This window comes from Lingula anatina, chromosome 6 (assembly GCF_051362555.1).
Source record: "Lingula anatina isolate TDL-2025a chromosome 6, LinAna3.0, whole genome shotgun sequence".
Lineage (NCBI taxonomy): Eukaryota > Metazoa > Brachiopoda > Lingulata > Lingulida > Lingulidae > Lingula > Lingula anatina.
The window spans coordinates 2,894,404-2,915,966 of NC_141772.1; the positions used below are offsets into that span (position 1 = coordinate 2,894,404).

General features: G+C 37.4%; 1 protein-coding gene across 6 annotated transcripts in view; it reads left to right on the forward strand.

Moving 5' to 3' along the window:
• The window catches only part of LOC106180582 (plexin-A2), a 92,814-nt gene that overhangs the window by 19,892 nt on the left and 51,359 nt on the right, over positions 1-21,563 (forward strand). For 4 of the 6 annotated variants that reach the window (XM_087015530.1, XM_087015532.1, XM_087015531.1 and 1 more), the window contains exons 2-4: positions 5,135-6,298; positions 6,618-6,806; positions 11,221-11,349. In XM_087015530.1, coding sequence (XP_086871656.1) covers positions 5,153-6,298; positions 6,618-6,806; positions 11,221-11,349 — 1,464 coding nt within the window. In that variant the 5' untranslated portion in view covers positions 5,135-5,152. Of the gene's footprint in view, positions 1-2,791; positions 2,935-5,134; positions 6,299-6,617; positions 6,807-11,220; positions 11,350-21,563 lie in introns of those variants that run through there. The other 2 variants (XM_087015533.1, XM_087015536.1) reach the window with 2 other exon arrangements.

Below are 21,563 nucleotides of genomic sequence, written 5' to 3' on the forward strand. Positions count from 1 at the left end.
TAATAGGTCTTAGGATTGTAGGTATCTTTATAGGTTGATATCTAAAAATGATGTTTAATCTTTTAGTCACAGTATCGATGATTCTGTTGACAGATGTCTTGTTGGTTGAAAATGGGGATTTGTGAATGCTGTGTAGAATTTATAGGCAGTTGTGGTTGAGATTAAATTGGTTGATCTCTCTCTCTCTCTCTCTCTCTCTCTCTCTCTCTCTCTCTCTCAATATGTGTTTTTCAATGCCTGTTAAAAATGCCTTTGCATGTTATACACACTTTACCTGTCAATTGGACAATTTGAAACACCCATCCATATAACATTATCATACACCTTTGCGATTAAGTTGAAATTATCATTTACGGAATATCTGTCCACGATTCAGGTTGTCTGTTGCATGATGGAGTCATTTATTATTACCTGTTTTATAAGACAGGATCAAATAGCTGTGCATATTGGGTTCTAGGTACTAGTAAGAGGTGAGGGAGATTTGGAACTTGCATCTGTGACACGAGTTAGGTGGATAGATCTGCAGTTTACTTGCAACGCGTGATATGACGACAATTTTAGTCATGTTGGTCTTTTTCTGATGAATTTGATGCCCTCTCTTAGTGATGAAAATGTCACTGGTAATAAAGTTTCCATTTTCTCAACCCTGCCATTTCTTGTCGCTAAAGTGCAACCATTTTACATTTATGCAACAAAATTTTACATGTATATATAGTTGAAAAAAGGTTATGAAAATTTTCTGAGCTGAACAATATGTGGTTTAATGTGAAAGTTTCCCAATTTTAGTTCTTCTAGCTGGTAATTTACCGTTGTGTGATGTGCTAGTAAAGTTAGGTGGTAGTTAACTGAATGTAGTGATCGCGTGGTCCTTTGAGAATGGCACTCGTAAGCCATTTGTATGTTGTTCTAAATGTCGACATCCCCAGCAGAACTAGCAACTTCCTGATCTAGATACGGCGAGGTAGAAAGGCTGATGGGTAAGCAAGCATGTAAGATTGATCACGGTGAAGGCTCAATGGCGTCAGGTGAGCATTACGTTGCAGATGTGACAAGTCATTTGGGGACATTCCGCGCCAACAGGGGACGTGTCAGTGTTTCATGGCTTGGTGAACGGAAGATTATGAAGTCCCTGTGGATTGGCTAAGCATATGTATTTGTAACTATGATGTGGACAAATTCGGACTGTTTAATCGTATTTCCTTGTCCAGGGCTATTGGCCAAGTCTTTTGGAAAATGAGATACAAAAGGGGTAAGCCCCAGTTGATTTATTGATTAATTTTTGATATTTTTTAAATGAATTTTTTCAATTAATGTTTTTAAAATATCTTGAAAGTGCTTATCTATTGGTATCAGACCCTCTTTCTGCTCCCCCCTCTTTTATGGCCTTCTTGCCACCATTTTAGTACATACTTAACTTTAACAGTTAAGGGTAAATGACTATAAAATTTGGCTCCTCATACTTTGGGGAAACATTTTGTTAATGTGCCTGAAGAGGAGGGAAGAGAGAAAGGTCTTTCATTACAGTTCACACTGAAACACGCAAAGTAGCCATTTCCCAAAGAAATTGTATAATTTTCTTTTGAAGGACTTGTAGTCAGTTGCGTCATTTTGTAATGGCCATTTTGTCTTCATCTCAAGGCATGCGTTTTGACTGTATTGCCTTTGTCTATATGGGACTGAATAGTTAATGCTGAAATGCATTTTCTAGTGAGAATGCATTTGTGAGGATTCTGATATTATTGGATGAGTGACTAAATTCATATTGATAAGGACATTAAGAAGAACATCAATTTTAAGATAAGCACTTGAGGGATTTCTACGTGTTATCTCCTAATATTACAAAACACAAGTACACCTTGTTTTTACTTTAAGATCAGAAATAGAATTCTCAATTTTAAAGCAACTTATTTGTCTGGGAGCAGCTATTTCGTCACTGAAGTTCAGGGACCCACTTGCTGCATAACACGATGTTTTGCCACTGTTTTAATGTGTGTCACATCTCAGATAAAGTTAATGCAAATGATTACTCCTTTTAATGCTTTTGTACAAGAACATAATATTCATATTTTATCTCCTTAGTTCCAAGGTACTAATTAGGCAGGACTTGAAGACAATTCAGGTCGTTAGTGGACTATAAGGCACTGTCGATACAATCACCCCATCATCAGTATGTACAGTGACAACTTACAATGTAAAGACCTCAGGACCCTATTTCACTAGAGCTTAGATGGAATGGTGCTATCCATTTTTCAGATAAAGAAACTCCTGTTGAAAATGCTAACAATTGCCTGGGTAATACTAGTATGATAAATTCCACATAAATGGTCTGGATGTAATCTATTAAAATTAAATATAAGATATTCCAGCAACTTTTCTATCACTTGTCAAAATATTTCATTTCTCACTCCAAACCACCCACCCCCACCCAAAGCAATGCACCCTGAGACCCATAACTAAAACCCTGCTATCACACCCCTCGTGAACATCCACATCAACATGGCTTTGCACACTAAGGTCCTCAAAATGGACCCCACAAGTCATCATGCCTTATATTTAATTAATACCTTACTAAGCCCGCTAATTAATCATTTCTATGTGAGAAATTTATATTGAGAAAGTGATACCTGTGTTCTGGTGTACCCCTCGGATAACAAGTAGGGGGGGGGGGGGCATTTGGTATCTGATAAAGTGAAGTTTCATCTTCATTATACATGAGTACAGAGATTAGGATCTTGTTAGTTACTCATTATGAAGCATACAGGTGTTTGAGATTTATGACAATGATGACAGTAATGTGGGAAGTTCATATGCCCCTTCTATCCACCCAGAGGTACACCTAGCACCCTTCAAATAAGGTGGTATGTGATCTTCTTGTCTTGGAATACATGTAATTGGCTGGATGTTTTTGGAGAAGATCAGCAAAATTCCGAACAGGTACATTGTTGACTTTTAATTCATGATAGTTGTTTCTGAACATTTCAGAGTTTAAGGTCCCTTCTTGCCATGCCTTACAAATGGTAAAAATAGCTTTTTTGAATGTTGTCTCTCATATGTATGAACTGTTTAGCTGCAAAATTGTGACTTTTTTCTGGCAGAATATTTTTGGGGAGAGTCATATTTTCAAAGGTACACTGGTGCACAAACTTATTTAACTCCGAACGACCGTGGGAAGAACTAGGATAATTATCCTATTGTAAGCGAATCTTCATTTCAGATGGGTAGCACCTAATCGGTTGACCTAACCAGCAAGTAACTTGACTGTACATGAATGAAGCGAACATGACATAACTTCAACCTCACCATTAAAATGAATGTCAGACCAAACGAAGTCATTTCTTGCAAGAAGAAAGGTCACTGTAGCAGAAATAATCGCATCCTGCGGAACAGAAAGCATTCAGAGACCCAAGAACGTTCAAGGGCATGTTATTTAGCCACTCCAAGCATATTTATGCTTCCTTACTGCCAGTGTGTCTGCGTTATTGCAAATCTAAAATGATATCTCTTCTTTTTGTAAACACATTTTCAAGGTACAATTGTCCTCCGTTTTGTCCACAAAGTATGATCAGAGATAAGTGTCAAACATGTTAACTGTTGAATTTACATCTGTGAAACAAGAGTAATTGATGTACAGTTGGTGTGCAACAAAACCTTAAGGTACGGCGGTATCGGCAAAATCGTGTGTAGCAATGTGCACATGAATGATGTGTATTATTACAAGCTTGCAGCACTTAATGGTGCCGTATTGTTCTATAGTCATTCTGCGGGTCCCTGGTGGCAAAAGATGGCTTTTAGATTCACAAAGAGGATAAATCTCTCTTTGCAATGGCAGGAGAGAATGGCGGATTGGACTGACTGCAGATACGTACATAAGTGTGTGTTTGGGTATTGTTTTTTTTTTTTTTTTAGACACATCAAGTTCAGTGAAATGTGGGTGATTTTTATGATGGCATCTTGCTATGTTTTATGGGTCTTCTCAGTAGCTACACATTCATAATGCAAGTAGTGGAGAACAATTAATTACCTGGGAAAGGTGAAACTAATGTACTCGTTTCAATTAGCGTGTAGAACACTTAATGATTTTTCTAAGAAAACAGACAGGGGAGGTTGATGACACATTCCAGTTATTTTTGTAAATTGAATATCTTTTTGGGGTATGTAGTGCTAAAATGTAAAAGATCTGACACCAAGTAAGTAAGCTTTAAACTGAGGATTTGATAACATCTCCAGGCCAGCCAAATAATGCATGAAGAAAGAAAAAAGGCAATATATTATTGCCAGCACTATCCAGGTGTACACACATATCTCATTCTAGTTCAGCTTCTGAGAAATGGTGAGCTTTGTTAATACTTGTTATTTTAGAAGGAAGATCTATAACTTCTGATCGAATACTGTGGGTGGTTTTAAGAGTGTGGCATGTTTTGATATGGTATTATTCTGAAATACAACTTTTTAAAAGCTGATCAATAGCTGGAATGGGCTGTATTTGGGGAAAGCTGAACTAATTGCAGCTATTGGAGATAGTTTCAGAAGGAGAGAAAGGGGGACAAACAAGTTAGGGAAAAGAAATGTGCAGCTTCACCATAGACTCGGAATAAATGCCTGGCATGAAAAAAAAAGTTATTACCAGTACTTAAGATCATAGGTTTATCAAGAAAACAGAAAGGAGTACAGAGGGGGCCTGCCTTAATTGTCATTACAAAGAGAGGAAAAGAGTATTAATGAATTCTGATTTTATTCTGCAGCAGCTTTGGAGTCCGTTTTTTCCAGTCGACTTCTTAATTAATTTCTTTGAAGTTCCTTTTGATGGTGGGCTATTCATTATGTCTGTGTCTGGGTGCTCAGGGCTCCCAGAGCAAGAAGACTGTATTTGAAGCTTTGATTCAGATTTTATTATTGATTCCCCCTTCTGCTCTGGGCATAATTAATTATCAAATTAATTAATCCGTTTGTTCTGGGAGAATATATAGAAAAAGGCCTCTTGAGATGTGCACAAGGTTAAGGGATGCATTCTGAAAATATGAACCATTGTCTGGAATTTGCTTTGAACTATGAAAAAAATGTGCATCTTAATGAGATCTGAGGTGGATTACAATTCGCTCTTTGGTTAATTTTTCTTTTTTTCTTCCCTTTGCAGGTCAAAGAATGAAAAACAATGAAGGAACTTAACATTCCAAGGAGCGTCAGGATGGAGGCCATTTTACCTTATTTTGCCACCATTTTTATTCTATGCAACTTCGTATTTGTTGCCAAAGCCACTTATGTGACCAATACTTACAGTGACTCCTCAAACAATGGGAATTTTTACAAACTGGAGTTGGATCGGGACACTGGTAGTGTTTATTTAGCTGGGAAAAATAAACTTTATAAACTATCGTCAACATTGGCGCTAGAACAGAGCGTGGTGCTTGGACCCAAAGAGGATAGCCCAGATTGTCCTTTGCCACCTTCGCTACAATGTGATTTTACTAAAACGATGACAGATTTCGTTCCAAAGGCCATGGTTGTGTATTATGACCAACGCCGGTTGATTTTGTGTACAAATCTGTACCAGGGTCTGTGTGAGAAAAGGAGCCTAGATGATATTACGGAATTAGACACGAACATTTACACGCCCATGGTACCCCATGACAGTACATCGTCCACGGTGATTTTCATAGCGCCATCACCTGATGATAGCTCAAAAAAGGTCCTCTTCATTGGTGCCACTCGCACAACCTACGGAACTGTGGATGCCTATAAGAAACTTATACCCGCAATAAGCAGTCGTAACATTGAGACCTACGACTTGACTTTTACCGATGTTCTCCGAGGGAAATCCGAAATGCGAATAGATGAACTTCACACCACTTCATTCTTCATCAAATATATCCATGGCTTCAGCACAGGTGGCTTTGCCTATTTCATCACCGTCCAGCGAGAAGCAACAGGATCTCGGAAGTTTGTCACCAAACTGGCCAGAATTTGTGAAAAGGATGTGCATTTCTTTTCCTACGCTGAAGTGCCTCTGGTTTGTAACAAATCGGGTACGGACTACAACATCGCCCAGGCAGCGTATCTGGCCAAGTCGGGTCCTGATTTGGCGGAGAGCCTCTCTATCCCACCAACGGAAGATGTGCTGTACGTTACTTTCGCTGTAGGGAAACAGAATTCCAATGAGACACTGGCCAACTCTGCTGTGTGTGTCTACCCTATGAGGGAAGTCGTCCGAATTGTAACACAGAATATACAGGAGTGTTTCAGGGGTTTGGGGAATATCGGACCAGATCATTTTGCCAGCAGGCAGGGGTGCACAGAGGCTGTGAGTATAGGATGTAATGGTATCGTTAGGTGTACCTTTCGAAACATGGCATGCTTGCACACACATGCACATGTACTTGCAGTTACAAACCAAACTTACGTGAACTTGGTGTGTACAGATCTGTTAATTTATCTTTAAGTCTTGATCAACTTCCACATCACCTGCACACACTGATTAAAGGGGCATTTGTAAACAGAAGTTTTGTGGCTTTGCGAAAGCGCTAGGACCTGTTTGTGGCAGACTCCTTTAAAAATGTCAGTGGTTTAAAACTAGATCATATATGAATATGTTTCATTAATTTCTATTATATTTTTCCCAGCAGACACTGCCAATAGGAGATGACTATTGTGGAACCCATGACTTTAACTACCCGATAGGAGGGAATATTCCTCTGCAGTCCACTGCGGTGATAACTCTACCGTCAACTGCAGTCACAGCTGTCGTGGTGTCCATTACATATAACTACACTGTGGCCTTCCTGGGCACAAGTACTGGTCATCTGCTCAAGGTAGGGTTCGATTCTTTTCCCCCTTAGCTCCCAAAAGAAAAAGGAGGGGGTGTTTGTTCAGTTGAATAAGAAAAAATATTAATTAAGTCAGTTGCGGTGATTTAATGCAAGTTAGATGAATCTTGGTTTTTGTAAAGCCTGTATTTTGTGCTGTTGATATCCCACAGTGCACTTCTTACTTCCTGTGTCTCTCTGCTGATTGTCACATTTGAAATTTTTTCATGAGCAAAACATAATTAAAGAAAAAAAGATTAAATTAATTTAGATCAGTTGATCTGTCTCTTTCAATTTAAAATTAGCAATCTTGGGGATAATCAAAGTCACGGGAAACCAAGTTATGAAGGAAATAATCTCAATTGCACAGCTGAGCTTGTAACATTTTTAACTTTAGAAAGATCCCACCAGCAGTAATTTACATGCAATTTCAGTCCATTAAGTTAGTATGGAAAAAGGATGAAGAAATTCAGCTTAAGTTTTGCCTGATTAATTCAATCCAGTCAATTGAGCCTGTCTAAGATTGCTTTCTTCTAATTTCCTGTGTGTAAGAAGCCGTTCTCTTGTGCACTCTTGATGAAGTTGGGGATGGGTGAAAGCGGGACATAGTAAAAAAACTCCTGTAACATTTATGTGATTTCCCAGTGGATACCCTCAGCGTCCTATTACTGTTGCAAACTTTGTTAAACTTTTCTCCATCCTTCCTCTTGGGCATGGAGTAAATATGGCAGCTCTAGAAAATCTACTTTGCTAAATTCTGTTAGTAATTGTCCTGGCGCTAGTGGTGCCAGCAGCCACAGAACCCTGACTCCAGGAATCTCGTGTAATTACCAGATGAAATCTAGTTCAACCTGCACTGATGGCCGCAATCAAGCACCTGAGGTGCATCATGGGATTGCACGGGACAATTTCCATGGGATTTTTTTTGTAGATCCTAGTGTTTCAAACTAAGGATATCTGTGTCCTGGTGGAATGATTCTATGTTTTCCAAATCTGTCAATAGATAAAGAGTGAAAGGCATACTATGAGGAAAGGAAAATACGACAAATCTCTCCAAACACACAAATTACGGAACTGCTTCCTTGCTTTTATTTGCTTTCAAATGTTAGCACTCCCACCGAGCAGCATTGCTCTTAGCATTACCCATATACAGGAGCTTAAACCTTCCCTGGACTAGTATGGTTGATGTCATCTGATCGGTGGGTCTCCCACTGAGCTGTGAACTGCGTTCTGTCACAAATGGGGATCGCAAAGAAAAGAGGTGAAAATGATTGGAGCTGACCCCCCCCCCCAAATCTCCCCATACTGTTAATAACTAGTGACATTACAAGTGATGGGTCAAAATATCCAACACCCAGTGGTGCTTTGCTGTGCTGCAGGTAAAAACACAAGCATGTTTTGTTTGGAGTTTTGTTTTTCTATGACACTAATAAGTTATAACGAAGGTAACTTTTAAAAATATAACAAAAAATTGAGAACATTTTGTTCATTTTTCATTTTCTAAGGTGAATAGCCTTTACTGATAAGGTTACATTGGGTAATAATATGATACATTAGCCTGGTCTAAGAGCATGTGTATGTTTGCTCATTCTGAATGGGATGTTCAATTTTAATAGTGATCAGCCAACCAGAAGCGAGGAAATTGATCCGTCATTTCCCAGCAGATTGTTAGCTACTGAGTTATGTACTTAGCGTGATATGAAAGATGACACTCTATATGTCTGTAATCTGCTCTGTTGTATCTTTAACTGGAAAAGTTGGTAGGACTGCTTTCAAAATCGGGAATTTTATTTTCAGTGGGCTAAATGGAGTTTTTTTTTCTGAGTGAAACTGAGATCTGTTTTGAAGTTTGATTGTTGATGATTGAGCTTGTTTAGGTGTTTTGTTTTCACATAGAAATCGTCCCTCTTTAAAAAAAGGCAAAGTTGTAACTGTGAGTTTAGACTTCATTTAATGTGTTAGCTCAATAATGAAAGCCAATATATCTTTTTTTCTTGTCTGGGAAGTTAAATTGGCAGGTGAATAATGGAACTTTTCTCAAAATAGAAAAGTGATTGTCTGCTTGCAATTCATTTCATCATATCAAATATATCTTAATGATTACATTATTGCAGCTTTTATAACTGAGAATTCCCAGTTGGATTTAAAATTTGATTAATTTCACAGTTTTATTTTGTGATAATGATGAATTTTTAGTAATAGTTGGGAGGATAATTATAATGGTGTAAATGCATCATAGAATGTTTTAAGAAATATATGAAATATAAATGTTAGATTCAATCATGAAAATATCTGCAATAAAAAAATCAAAACCTGGTTTCATTTGCTGGATTTGTACAAGATAGAAATCTTTATACAAATACAGAAGCATTGGGACTTCCATCTTCCAATATATCTCATTCCTGGGATTTCATTCTCTGGAGTATTCCATTATCGGAGCCAAAAAGCCAGCAGGATGAATATTCTAGTGTTGAAGATAATCCAATAATCACACCTACATTGTAACAGAAGAGAAGAAAAAATGAAAGCGAAACAACTATCTCCAACAGCCATCGCGCTGGCCCTGTTCACATTGATTTCTCGTTCTGCATTTTGTTCTGAAACCAGTTTTGATCTTGCTCATGTTTCTGCCATTATCATTATGGAAGGTACCCTGTTAATCCAAGTGTAGGGCAAGGTTGTGAGATTTTCTGTAATTCATCAGAAGTTGTTCTCTTGTCCATATGCCTTGTCCCTGTGTGGATTTACAGAGCCTTGAATTACCTCTGGTATAACAAATCATTGCCAACATGGTATAGATTGTTTTCAACAAAAGATTGCCCAGTAGTAATGAAGTAATGCTAATCGGAGCAGATTTCTGCATGGGGTAATGCAACACCATCAGGACGGAGCTTTGAACTTTGTATATTGTAATGAAATCAATATGACTTTCAACATCCCTACACCATGAAAACAATGGGACAGACCGAAGTAGGGGAAAACTGTGTGAATTGGTCCGACTTTGATTCCTAGTCCCTTTGCAGATGTCACAAATATTATGGATGTAAATTACAACACTGCTGTCAATTAAAGTGGGTTATCGTGGCGAGGCAGAGGAAACACATTAGGGAGTGAAAGAGTCTGGAGAATTTTTTATTTTCATTGGGAAATGCCAACTGTTGAGGGTAATGGTAATTGCAGTAGAACTGGCAGAGTTGGAATTATTTCATCGGTAGTCGTATTTGAACAGGTTTACAATCAGACATCGTCAGTCTGGCAGATTTAGAATTATTTCATCCTTAGTCAGATTAAATTGGGGTATTTGTAATCCGTCGTCGTAGACTATTTGGTCATGCCAAAGTTTGTCCTTTCAACGCAGGATAATGATTGTTTGTATGTTGTTGTTGTCTTTTATCTCAAGTTTGTCAGGTTGGTGGTTGAACAATGTAAACTTGGGTATTTGTCTTCAGGTGATTAATGTCCTGGTGCACACCATGTGAGTGACCACAACGCGGACAATCGGCCAATCACTGGAGATTGTGCTGTGGAAAACGTCAAGCTTGAAAGTGACAATAAAATCAAGCAGTTTTGAATTGTGCATGCCAATATTTGTTTCCTGATTCTCTCTTTCACTATTTTATCAAAACTATGTCAATTTTTAAAACTCTGTTGTTGACTTGAATTATTGCACCAATTAATATTGATTTATTCGGTGGATCAATTTTCAAAGGTGCTCAGCTGCTCACTGTAACAAGCAATAACTAGGAATTGATAAAAATATGAATAAATGCAAGCAGAAATGGAAATGATATCTTTGAAGATATCACTTCCCAGTTGTTTACATGCAAGTCTGATTTCCCTGGTGCTGAGAAGTTGTATTGTCTGCTGGCAGTCGGTTCCCAGTGCCTGATGGCATGAATATGGATGTGTCTGCTTCAATGTTTCAGGGAATTTCTCCTAGTGAATTGATCCATCTTGAACTGAATGGTTTTTCTTGCAGTCTGTAGATTTAAACTAATAAGTGTTGGTCTTGTTGTTGTTTTTTCTTGGGGTAATAATACACAGATGCAAGTAAAACAGAAAGGCTTATTCGTTTTGCGAATTAAAGGCTGAATGTGTGAATAATATGTGATAAATTGCCATTCCCTCCTCTACATCTTGTACCATCCTGGGAACTGAATGCAGGCAGCTGTGCCCGTTACCTTTAACATATGCGTGCATGCAGATTTGTTATGACCAAGCACACAAATAAGTCAAAATGTGTTTATAGTATGTAATTGATTTCTTTTTAGATGGTGTTGGAGACTTTAATTCTTACAGAAAATTGCTGCAAGTTTATCATATTGGTGACCGTGTCAACTAGCTGACCAAACTAGACATTGTAAATCCACCATATTTGAAAACTTGACCAAGCTAACAGCCTTTAATTGTTCCTTTACAGGTTGTCGTTGAGTCAAAGGCGTTGGCTGACAAGTACGAAAACCTGACCATAGAGGCGGGCAGCCCCATCAGTCCTGACCTCAGGTTTGACAGACAACTGAAACACCTCTATGTCATGACAGAAAGAAAGGTAGGTGGCAGTGTTTTCAAGATGAGCCACGATGCTTTGAAATTGATCACATTATAGCCCAGTAAAAAAAGCTCATTGCTGGAGCAGAGTCATAAAAAACTGCTCTGCCTCTATCCTATTAGGAATGAACAGGTCTCTTAGGTTTTATATTGGATAATGCCAATAGACAGTCAGGGGCTTCTCACTGAAGTGCTCATTGGAGCCATGTGCTCTCTGGGTGTTTATTAATGGATAAACACACCATGGTTGGAACAAGCTGAGAACTTATTGGGGCACCTGGCCATTGATTGCCAATTTGTCTGGACCTGGAATGTTTGGTAATCATCCTAATGCAATCAACACAGGTGTTATGTTTGACCTTCATGTTCAGGATTATGATGAGTAGTCAAAAGATGAAAATAAGTGTGGAGAGTGAGGTATTCCATTCACAATATTGCCCTACCTATGCCCCACACCTCACTTTTGCCATTAAGTTGTGACCTGGAGGTGCCATTTTGTATTCACCATGTGCAGTATTATTTGATTGCTTTGTCACATGCTGTGAACTCCCTTCAAAGTGCCTAAATGACGTCTCCTCTCAGCTGTTGTAGTGGCGTCATGTTCAGTGGGTTGTGTAAGAAGAGTAACGCAGGTCTCTCTTTAATTAGCAAAAGTTAATCATTTCCTGAATTTATGACAACATGGCGTGTTGAAATTCATTCCACTATTTATAAGATTTGTGAATGGATTGGGTCCATGAGAATGAGGTAATTTGTATGTACTTATTAATAAGCAATCACTGAAATCTATATAGGAAGCTCTATAGTTAGTGCAAATAAACATATCTGGAATGTTTGTACAAAATCTGCTGATTTAAGCACAGAGTATTTGCAACAGGATATGGAGCTTGTTTGTTTTAGTATCTTAGCTCCCGGCTTTTTGGTTGGAGGCGGTCAATTGAGGTTGAGTGGAAAAATGTTTTTAATTTCTCCAGTTATTTTTTGGTTTTTAAAAAATGCTATAGCATAAAAAGAAAAAAAAAGTTGCTTCTTGCACTCAATAACCTTAATGTGTAGTGGATTGAAGTCGGTACCCTGAGCACCGATGTCATTCCCAGCCATAAATCTCCTTGTCTGCAGTCCAGTTCTGATGATTTTTCAACACCTTACACATCAAAATACACAATACAGATGTTATTCTCGCTATGCACATTCTTAAAAAAATATTCAGTGAAACAAGAAAAAAGTCAAAGTCTACACATTGGGTGGATAAAATAATCCGTTTTCTTAAAAATACCCATCATCAGCATTTGATGAATAATTTCATTATCCACTACCAAAATGGCATGGTCTTGCCTTTAGCAAGTTTTAGCTTTTATAGCAGCCGTGTTGTATTCTGTGCAAAAATGCTAGTCGAAAAAAATTCAGTGTAGGAATCCACAGAGAAACTGGTTGGGCTTTTGCTGACCCATATATTTATTGTCTGCAGGGTGGTTATCTGTTAAGCTGAGTGATGACATTTAAGTTTGCTGGCACTTTTTATAACCATAGGGTGCTTGATGACTGTCTACAAGCGAAGGTGTGAAGTATTTCTGCCTCTCCAGAGTATGATTTTGTGGTTTTTGGCAGAGAAGAAAAAAAAAACACGAGACTGTAGGTCTGGATATGCCAGTAATTTAACCTTGTCCATGAGAAACATCGTGTGTTGACAAATTTAGCATTTCCTGTGGGTTTGCTTGTAGAATTTGTATTTGTGATGGAGGGTTTGGTCTTACGGAGAGATGAAGCCTGAGAAATCACATTTGTACAGAGTTACTTGTATTGGAAGGCATTTACGCATCGGCCCAGTGTTGAGGGCTGTTGCTTGAATGTGAATAGACGTGTGGATGAATTTGATATGAATTAGTTCACTTTTATATTGAAAACACTGTCAGATCTCTGATATCAATTGTGAGTGCTGCAGACACCCTTATAGTGTCTTATATTAGAAACACTGTCAGTTCTCTTATCGAAATTGTCAGCAGCTCATATATAATATACCAATATATGACCTTCAACCAAAAACACCACCAGCGTCCTAATATAAATTGTGAGCACTGCAGACTTCATTATAATGTCTTATATTAGAAATACTGTCAGTTCTGTAGTAGAAAATATGAGCAATACATATACCATCAGCATCCTGACATAAATTGTGAACACTTGCCTACTCCATTCTGTGGTCTGTGAGTGAGCTGATGTAAGTTAACCATAATAGAACTTCCATTGGGGTGCCATGCGGACCCAGATAACCTGGAGTGTCACCCCACTTTGCTACACCCCAGGTGACACGTACTCTTCCTCTCCACACACACACACACACACACACACACACACACACACACGTTTGCATATGCATTTACACACAAACAAGTGTGTGCTCGTGCTCATCCATACACACAGCCATACACAAACGTAGCTTCAGGGCCATACATCAAGGAAGATTCATGTTGAATGATGTATTATGAATAGAAAATGCTTGTCACCAAAGAGATAGAGCAATGCAAAAAAGGACACAGTCATGTATTTAAATTGACTGCATTATTTTGGGCAGAGGCTTCATGGACTTGTGCCATACAGGACAAATTTTGACATCTGTTCACAATGTTCACTGCCTTTGTACAAGGCTGAAACATCAGATAAATCTGAACTGAAATGGGATTTCATTATTGCTATAAACGTCCCACTCACCAGACAGGCTGTTTGGCAGCAGGTCCCAAATCCCCACATTACTTACAAAACCCTCCAATGGCAACAACCTCGAGTGAATCTGAACTGAAAGGTTATTCCTCCTCATGCCCACTTTGTAATGATGTCTGTGTAATTTGAGGCAAAATCGTTCCCTTACGCATCATTTGGAAGCGCACTCTGTTATTATGTGCTTATTATCAGATTAATTATCATTCAATTCTTACTGACTCAAATAAAATTCTATCCTTATTTGATTGTCTGTAATTCATCGCAGAATGGGAGATTAAGGGTTGTACCCTAAATTGATGGTGTGGGTATTTTGCTTTGTGCAGATGGAATTATTTTTTGATTAAAGAAAGGGAGTCTTTTTTAACCCAATGAGAGAGTTTTGTACAGTGTTACTCATTCGTTATCTTATCTTATTGGTGTAATAAATTTGCTGAATCTTTTTTTTTTTAAATAAAATTATTGAATTATAAGACGTGGCATGTATCTTGATTTGATCAGAATAATGTACTTAGGAATAATGAATATAGATGGATGTTATTTCAGTAAGGGTAATAGGTAGGTTAAATTATTGGTTATATTTCATTCAGCTATAATTCTCCTTTTATTGGCATAAAAAGAAGGGATTTGGAGGGGATAAAAAGAATTAGGAAAAAAGCTTTCTAGAGTTCTTATTTCATCAGGTTCACCTGAAATTCTCAGAACTGCTATTTTTTTAAAAGCCACTGAAATAAAAAAAACGCCTCTTCTTTCCTTTCAAATCTTGTTATCTGCTCCAGTCAGTATCAGCAGTATATGAATTTCTGCATGCAATGTTTTGAAAATTGCCTTTAGGTTAAACTTTTGGCCCTTTATGAAAATGACATTTGAACACAAGGCTCTCTTACACAGAAAAATCTGTCACGTTCTGTGGTAGCATTGATTAGTTGAACAAGTATTTCGGAGCTCCACCTAGAGTAAACATTACACCTCCATTAACCGCAGTTATGAGTTTATTAACGTCCTCCCTTCCTCACTGCAGCAAAACGGAAGAGAGCACTAAATTATCATGAAATAAAACACAACTTGGATTTACATCCGATAAAGAGTTGATATAAATCACTTGTTGCTTGACACATTAAAACAGTTGGATGTATTGGCACATGATTCTTTCTTAAATTTTATCGTTTATTTCTCACTGTTTTCATAACAATCTGTAACAATAAGCAATCTCATATTTGCCACATTCTCTGTCCTTGGAGAGTATTTAGAGCTCTGTCAGGCCTTTTTATGAATCTGATGAGTAGGATAAATGGTATTTTAAATGAAGAATATTAGACTGTTTAAAGTGTTGTGAAATTTTGTGTTGAGAGGGTGAAACTGAAAAAAAATGCTTGATAGAATAAAGAACATTCAGTGCAGATAAATCTGATGTTTCTGCGTAGTACCGAGCCAGTGAACATTGTGAACAGGTGTAAAAAATGTCCTGCATAGCACAAGTCCACAAGGTCTCTGCCCAACATAATGCAGTCAACTTATATACATGACTGCTGGAGTCTCTATTTTAGCAAGATATTACTGTTATGCCATTGATGTTTGGTTGCCTGGCAAACCTGACTTGAAAGCAACAGGTGTGAATCTGACAGCCATCACAATGCTGGTTTGGGGCCCTGAATCACGCTACAATATCGGAAGTATGGATTTCAAATGCTTGATCACTTTCTCTGCTACATTTTGGCACCTTGTGTCTTGCATGAGGGAGAATTATGTGGAGTGGTTTGATGGTTGCATGAAAAAAAAATGAGCTGATTTTTTTGTTATCTCACTAGATTAACTGGGGCACATGCTTGGCAAATACCAGAGACACATCAAAGCAGGTATCTGTAACATTGTGCGTGTATTCTCTGATCATTTTTGCCAGAGAGCAAGGTTTTTTGCCGTTTCATTTTGCAGACTCATTCAAGGTATGCAACAGAAAAAAAGGAGGCGGAACTTGAAATGAGTGATGTGGCATGGATTATGCAATAGGAAATCTGCCTGCTCTCTCTCTCTCTCTCGCTCTCTCTCTCTCTCTCTCTCTCTCTCTCTCTCTCTCCATATCACTGGGTGGAGGTGTTTTCTCTTCACATCATTGAAGACATAACAGATATCATTGATTTTTCTGCTATATGGTTTATGGTAATCCCTTGTTTTGTCCAGTGTTGGTTCATGAATACCCCAGCAAGTATTTAGACAGCTTGATGTGTCTCTGCATTTGATCCCTTCAAGGTGGAAAAGGCTTAAACGCACCCAGTGACCCTAATTTGACTGTCTGAGGGCCTTGAAATTAATTTTTGGAGAGAGGGGGATAAGTGGGCAAACAGTTTTCTCTCTGTGTTCTTTTATGTCAAAGAATCCTGAAAATTGAGGCTTGCTGACATCTTTATTTTGATATGCTTTGATATCTCTCCCCACCTCCCCTAAGAAAAAAAGGAGTTTGGCCCTGGTATTTTTATATAAGGGGACGTATGCATTCTGTACTTGCCAGTGGTTAGGTTTTGCCCCTTCTCACTGGACTGCCCCGTGTCCAGAAGTCACCATTAAATAACTCTGACCTTGAGGGGGGTATTAAGAGCAGGGCATTAAGGTCGAGGTATTAAGTCTGAATATTTGTGACTTAACTCAGATCCTAGAAGAATGGGTTTAAGTTTGCCCAGGTGGAAAATCATTATGATAAGATATACTTCATAGCCCATTAAGACATGGAAAGTTATTGTCCGGTCTTCACATGAGTGTTCACAGTAGGTCCAATTAAACCGAACCTTTTTTTTTTTTTCAGTCTTAATTATGATTTTTGTCTTGATTGATTTGTGATCAAGTAGGATCCATTATGTATTTCTCCTTGAACTGTTTCTAGTCTTCCTGTTGAGTTGATTATGTTGGGAGTTCTGCTGTGGGGCTTTTGATTTGATTGCAATATGACCTCCTGAACAATTTGGGATCAAGTCATTTGCACCATCAGAATCTAGTGTGAACATGGCACTTTAAGTCCCCCCAGACCTGATGACCACCTGTTTGTTTGGCTATTTGTCCAGCAGCTTTTTTGATTGTTTGGCTTAAGACCACAGAACAGGAAAACACCCAGGAGAAATATTTAATCACAAAATCAGCATCCTCAGATTAAATTTTACAAGGTATCATAGAATGCATTATAGGCGTGCCATTGTATTGGGCAATTTTTTTCTGCACCTGCCAAATCGTTTAATCCCAAAATCACCATCAAGTGTAATTATCTGAAAATATTTTGAGAAAACATTAGAACGATAAAGAAGATAATTTCAAAATCATTATCAGAAGTCGTTTCAGGAAGATTTCAGAAAATGGCTTATAGATGAGGTCGCATAGTTGTAGCAATTATTTCTGTCATGTCTACAAGGGTTTAAAAAAAAGAGACACAGAACCTATTTAGAAAACTGATCCAATCCACCCAACCTGAGGAATTTCATCATACGAGGCTTATTAAAAAACCATCCACCATGTTAAAGGAATCCCATCTTTCTAATTTGTTTTTTTCTCCCTTCTCATTCTTCGTATGCATCTTTGACAACTGCAGAAAATGAAATAGCCTTGGAAAAAGATGGATGTTCAAGCACAGGACAAATTATCTCTGGACTCGTGCTTACTTAACAATGGTGCCAGTGTTTTAATGCTCCAGGCCCAGAGCATTTCCCGACTCATTTTGGAGTCAATTCCGCCTTGTTCCTAGATGCTATCTCCTCACCTGAGCATGCTCCAATCTCATTTTAATGCCCCACACTGTTAAAGGAGCAATAAGGCTGACGATAAGAGCCGATCACAAAGTTTGTCAAGTAGTTTAATATATTTTTCTGCCATCTCAGACACAACATGTTATTAAAGGGTCTTTGAAGAGGGGTGGACGGGTGCAGAGAGAGAGGGACTGGAATGTGGGGAGATTAGCATTGTTGTGGACCTCGACTACAGTATGTTTGTAATAACCCTCAAGCATGTTTCTGGCTTCCTAAAATTAATTTGGGTGATTCTGTCTGAAACTAGAGAGCAGTCAGACAAGGAATTCAGCCCTCTACAATGACAAAATTGAAATGATAATGATTTTTTTTTTTTAATATTTGGGAAAAAACATTAAGAGACCCAGAATTAGTTGAAATTGTGTTTAATTCTCTCCCTTCTGGATGACTGCCTAATTTTCATCAACATTTGTGAAGAGCTTTTTTGAGATACTTTGTCTCCAAACTTTTACCTGCTTTGTTTGTGGAGGTGATGATATTATTTAATGGTATTAATGTGAAATTTTTGTTAGCCAATAATTACTAAGTGGAATGCTTTCAAAAACCCCTTCTTACCTTTCATCTTGTCTGTTATGATGGAGATAAAAAGACTGAGGGGCATGGAATATAATTTTTTAGCATAACATGAATAAAGATGATAAACAGTTTTTCAAAATTTGACCTCATTATTACTGTTTTTAAGGCATTCATATGACAAATATACTCCTGCATCTTTGTGAAGTGGCTTTCGTGCAATTTCGGTCAGGAACACGCAAATCAGAAACACAAATTTGAACATTAGTATGAATTTTATTGGCTTGAATTTGACATTTTATGGTTTGTGGTCTATATTTCATTTTAAAGGGGAAAATGAACATCAAAAGGGAGTATCTGTGAGAAGCGTTTTGATCATTTATGATAACATAAATATATGATGATTCAGCATTTTTGAGATATGATCTTTATGCAGAGGTAGTTGGGCTTAATTTAAGAAGAAGGAGAGTATTTAATCAATGCTAATCATGACCCCCATTTTGTGGTATCTGTCACAAAGTCCCAGAACCACAAAGATGAAGTACTGATGGAGAGATATGTTTCATAATTCATGTGTAGAAGACAACTGGGAACATTGTATTCTAATGTTACCTTCATCTGTTTTCAATTAGCATTAATTTCTTTTTAAATATTAAAATGCTTATTTGCATAGAAAAGTGCTTCAGAAAAACCATCTCTTGGACATTTTTATTGGTAAGATTTGTGGTAGCCTTAAAGCATAATCCTCGTTAATTTTTTAAAAAAATGTGCCTCTTATGTTTAATTGTATTGAAGGATTCAGTCTGTCTCACTTTGTAGTGTAATAACAATGACAACTATGTCCCCTACACTGTCACCATTGTAGCGCTTTCTTCACTCAGATTAAAAGGATCTGTCAGCGACAATTACTTTTTGCACCAAAATATGGGACAATTTTCCTCCCGTAGGGGGGATCTCTTCTTAATGATTCACAGTACAAAAGCCCCGTGCTCTTCTCTGCATCGCCCCAAATATCTTAATAGCCACAAAAGACCCTTTCAATTCCTTTTTTCACCCGCTGGCTAAATTTGCGGTCAGCAAAATCCTGTTTCACACCGTTTCATCAGTCCATTGTGTTGACTTCCGCACAGGTATTAATGTGGTACGACACTACAAATAATGGTTTAGAAAGATACGCACCACCTCAGTGAAATGACTGGGGTGGGTTTGAAGAGGGGGACAAAACATGTTAGAAATGAAGTTTTATGACTCGAAGTTGCATTTTCTTTTGTTGTCGGCTGTGCCATACCTTGTCGAGTTTCCGGTGTGTTTAAATAGTATTATTGTAAGCTGATGGGGATAAAGTTGTCTAGACATGATATTAGTGTCATCATTACACATGTTGAGGGCTTTTTTGTACATAAATTAGGCCCTGAGTGTGTATTTTTGTTATGTTTTTCAAGTTGTTGCAGTATTGATAATTTTTATACACATATACATTGTGTTTTCTTGTACAACTTAGCATAAATATTTGTTGTAGTTTGGTTTATGACTAGGTTTGAGATAGTTGAAATAGTGACTTGACGTTACTTTATAGCATTTGATGTCGTGATTAAGGGAAAAGTGTTTGAATTTCTGGAAAGCAAACCCCTTCTATTTTTCACCTGCATTCCAATACCACACCTTCTTCATGTACTCATATTTATCTCTTCAAGAAAGATTCTCTCTCTCTCTCTCTCTCTCTCTCTCTCTCACACACACACACACACACACACACACACACACACACACATACTTGTCTATGTGTACCAACCGAGGACATCAGCACAACACCATACAACCGAGGACATCTTATTCCTTGGTTAAATCAAAATAAAAACATTCAATTTAGGGTAAAATCTATTTGAGTATGAATGTTATAAATTAATTTTTTATAAAAACTAATTTTTTGCTGACAAGAATTTTACATTCTAACCGAGGACACACACGGACACACACACGGACAGACACTACACATTACAACCGAGGACATGCATGCATCTACATGTAATAATGATTGTACTTTTAATGCAAAGCAAATTTTATATAGCGTTACTTTGCAGCAATTCACATTTTTATGAAATTCTTTCATATTTAAAGGGATAATAACTCTTCGTATGAGATCTATATTTCACAATAAAAACATTGTGAATAACTCATAGAAATGTAATATATTCTGTTTTACCACAAAAACGGCAATTATAGCTATTTTTTCTGATATCTGAGCTTGTCTTTAGACCACGTGACCTCCATTGATGGCTATACTGTGTTAAAATCTCTTAAGAGATTTTAACAAAAAACCAAACTTTTTAGAAAAAAACCAGGGACTAACTCTGAATGTAAAAATGGATTCATTTACCATTGGTAAGTATGGGAAAATTGTTGTTTACTCCAGGAAAATTCATTTTTTGGCCGAAACGAAGAGTTATTATACCTTTAAGGTAAATTCCAAAATAACACCAGAGGTGATGATTAAATGAACAGTTATACAATATTTAATGCTGGGCTTTGCCACTTTTTTAGAATTGAAGATTATGAGATAAAACATCAATTAATTTAGGAAAAGAAAGGATACTGATGAAATAAAATAAAAGACCAAAGAAATTCGTTTTCAAACATTTTATTTTCATAATGCTTATTTTCTATTTAGCACTCTTTTATTATCATGAATTTTGTATTTTGATAACACAAAGTGTCGTCCATTGGATACAGACTTGAACAGTACACGATCTTACAATTGAGGACATCATGCCAGCAGCACCCAAAATTGTGCTTTCTTCCAATTTGATGCAATATTATATAATGCTTAACAGCATAATGATCATCAATTTTTTATAATAAAATATTAGCATCATGAATATTCAGAAAATGTGACTAGCAAAGGTTTTCAGGTTCATGGAACTCCAAAGTCATACTTTGAAAATGCTAAATGTATACAAGAGAGCACTGTACTGAAATGGGTTTCTTTCCATTTTTAACTTTTTTACATAAAATAATACAGTTTACTGCCATTTCACATGATCAACTAAGAAAATTGTTGAGATGGCAAAAATATCAATATAACAAGTTTAAATGTCCAATTTCCTCCATTCCGAACATTGTGAATGATTGAATCTGACAAACTACAATGATACGAGTTCATTTCCATTTTGGCACTTTTTTTACACAATACAAGATAACAGGT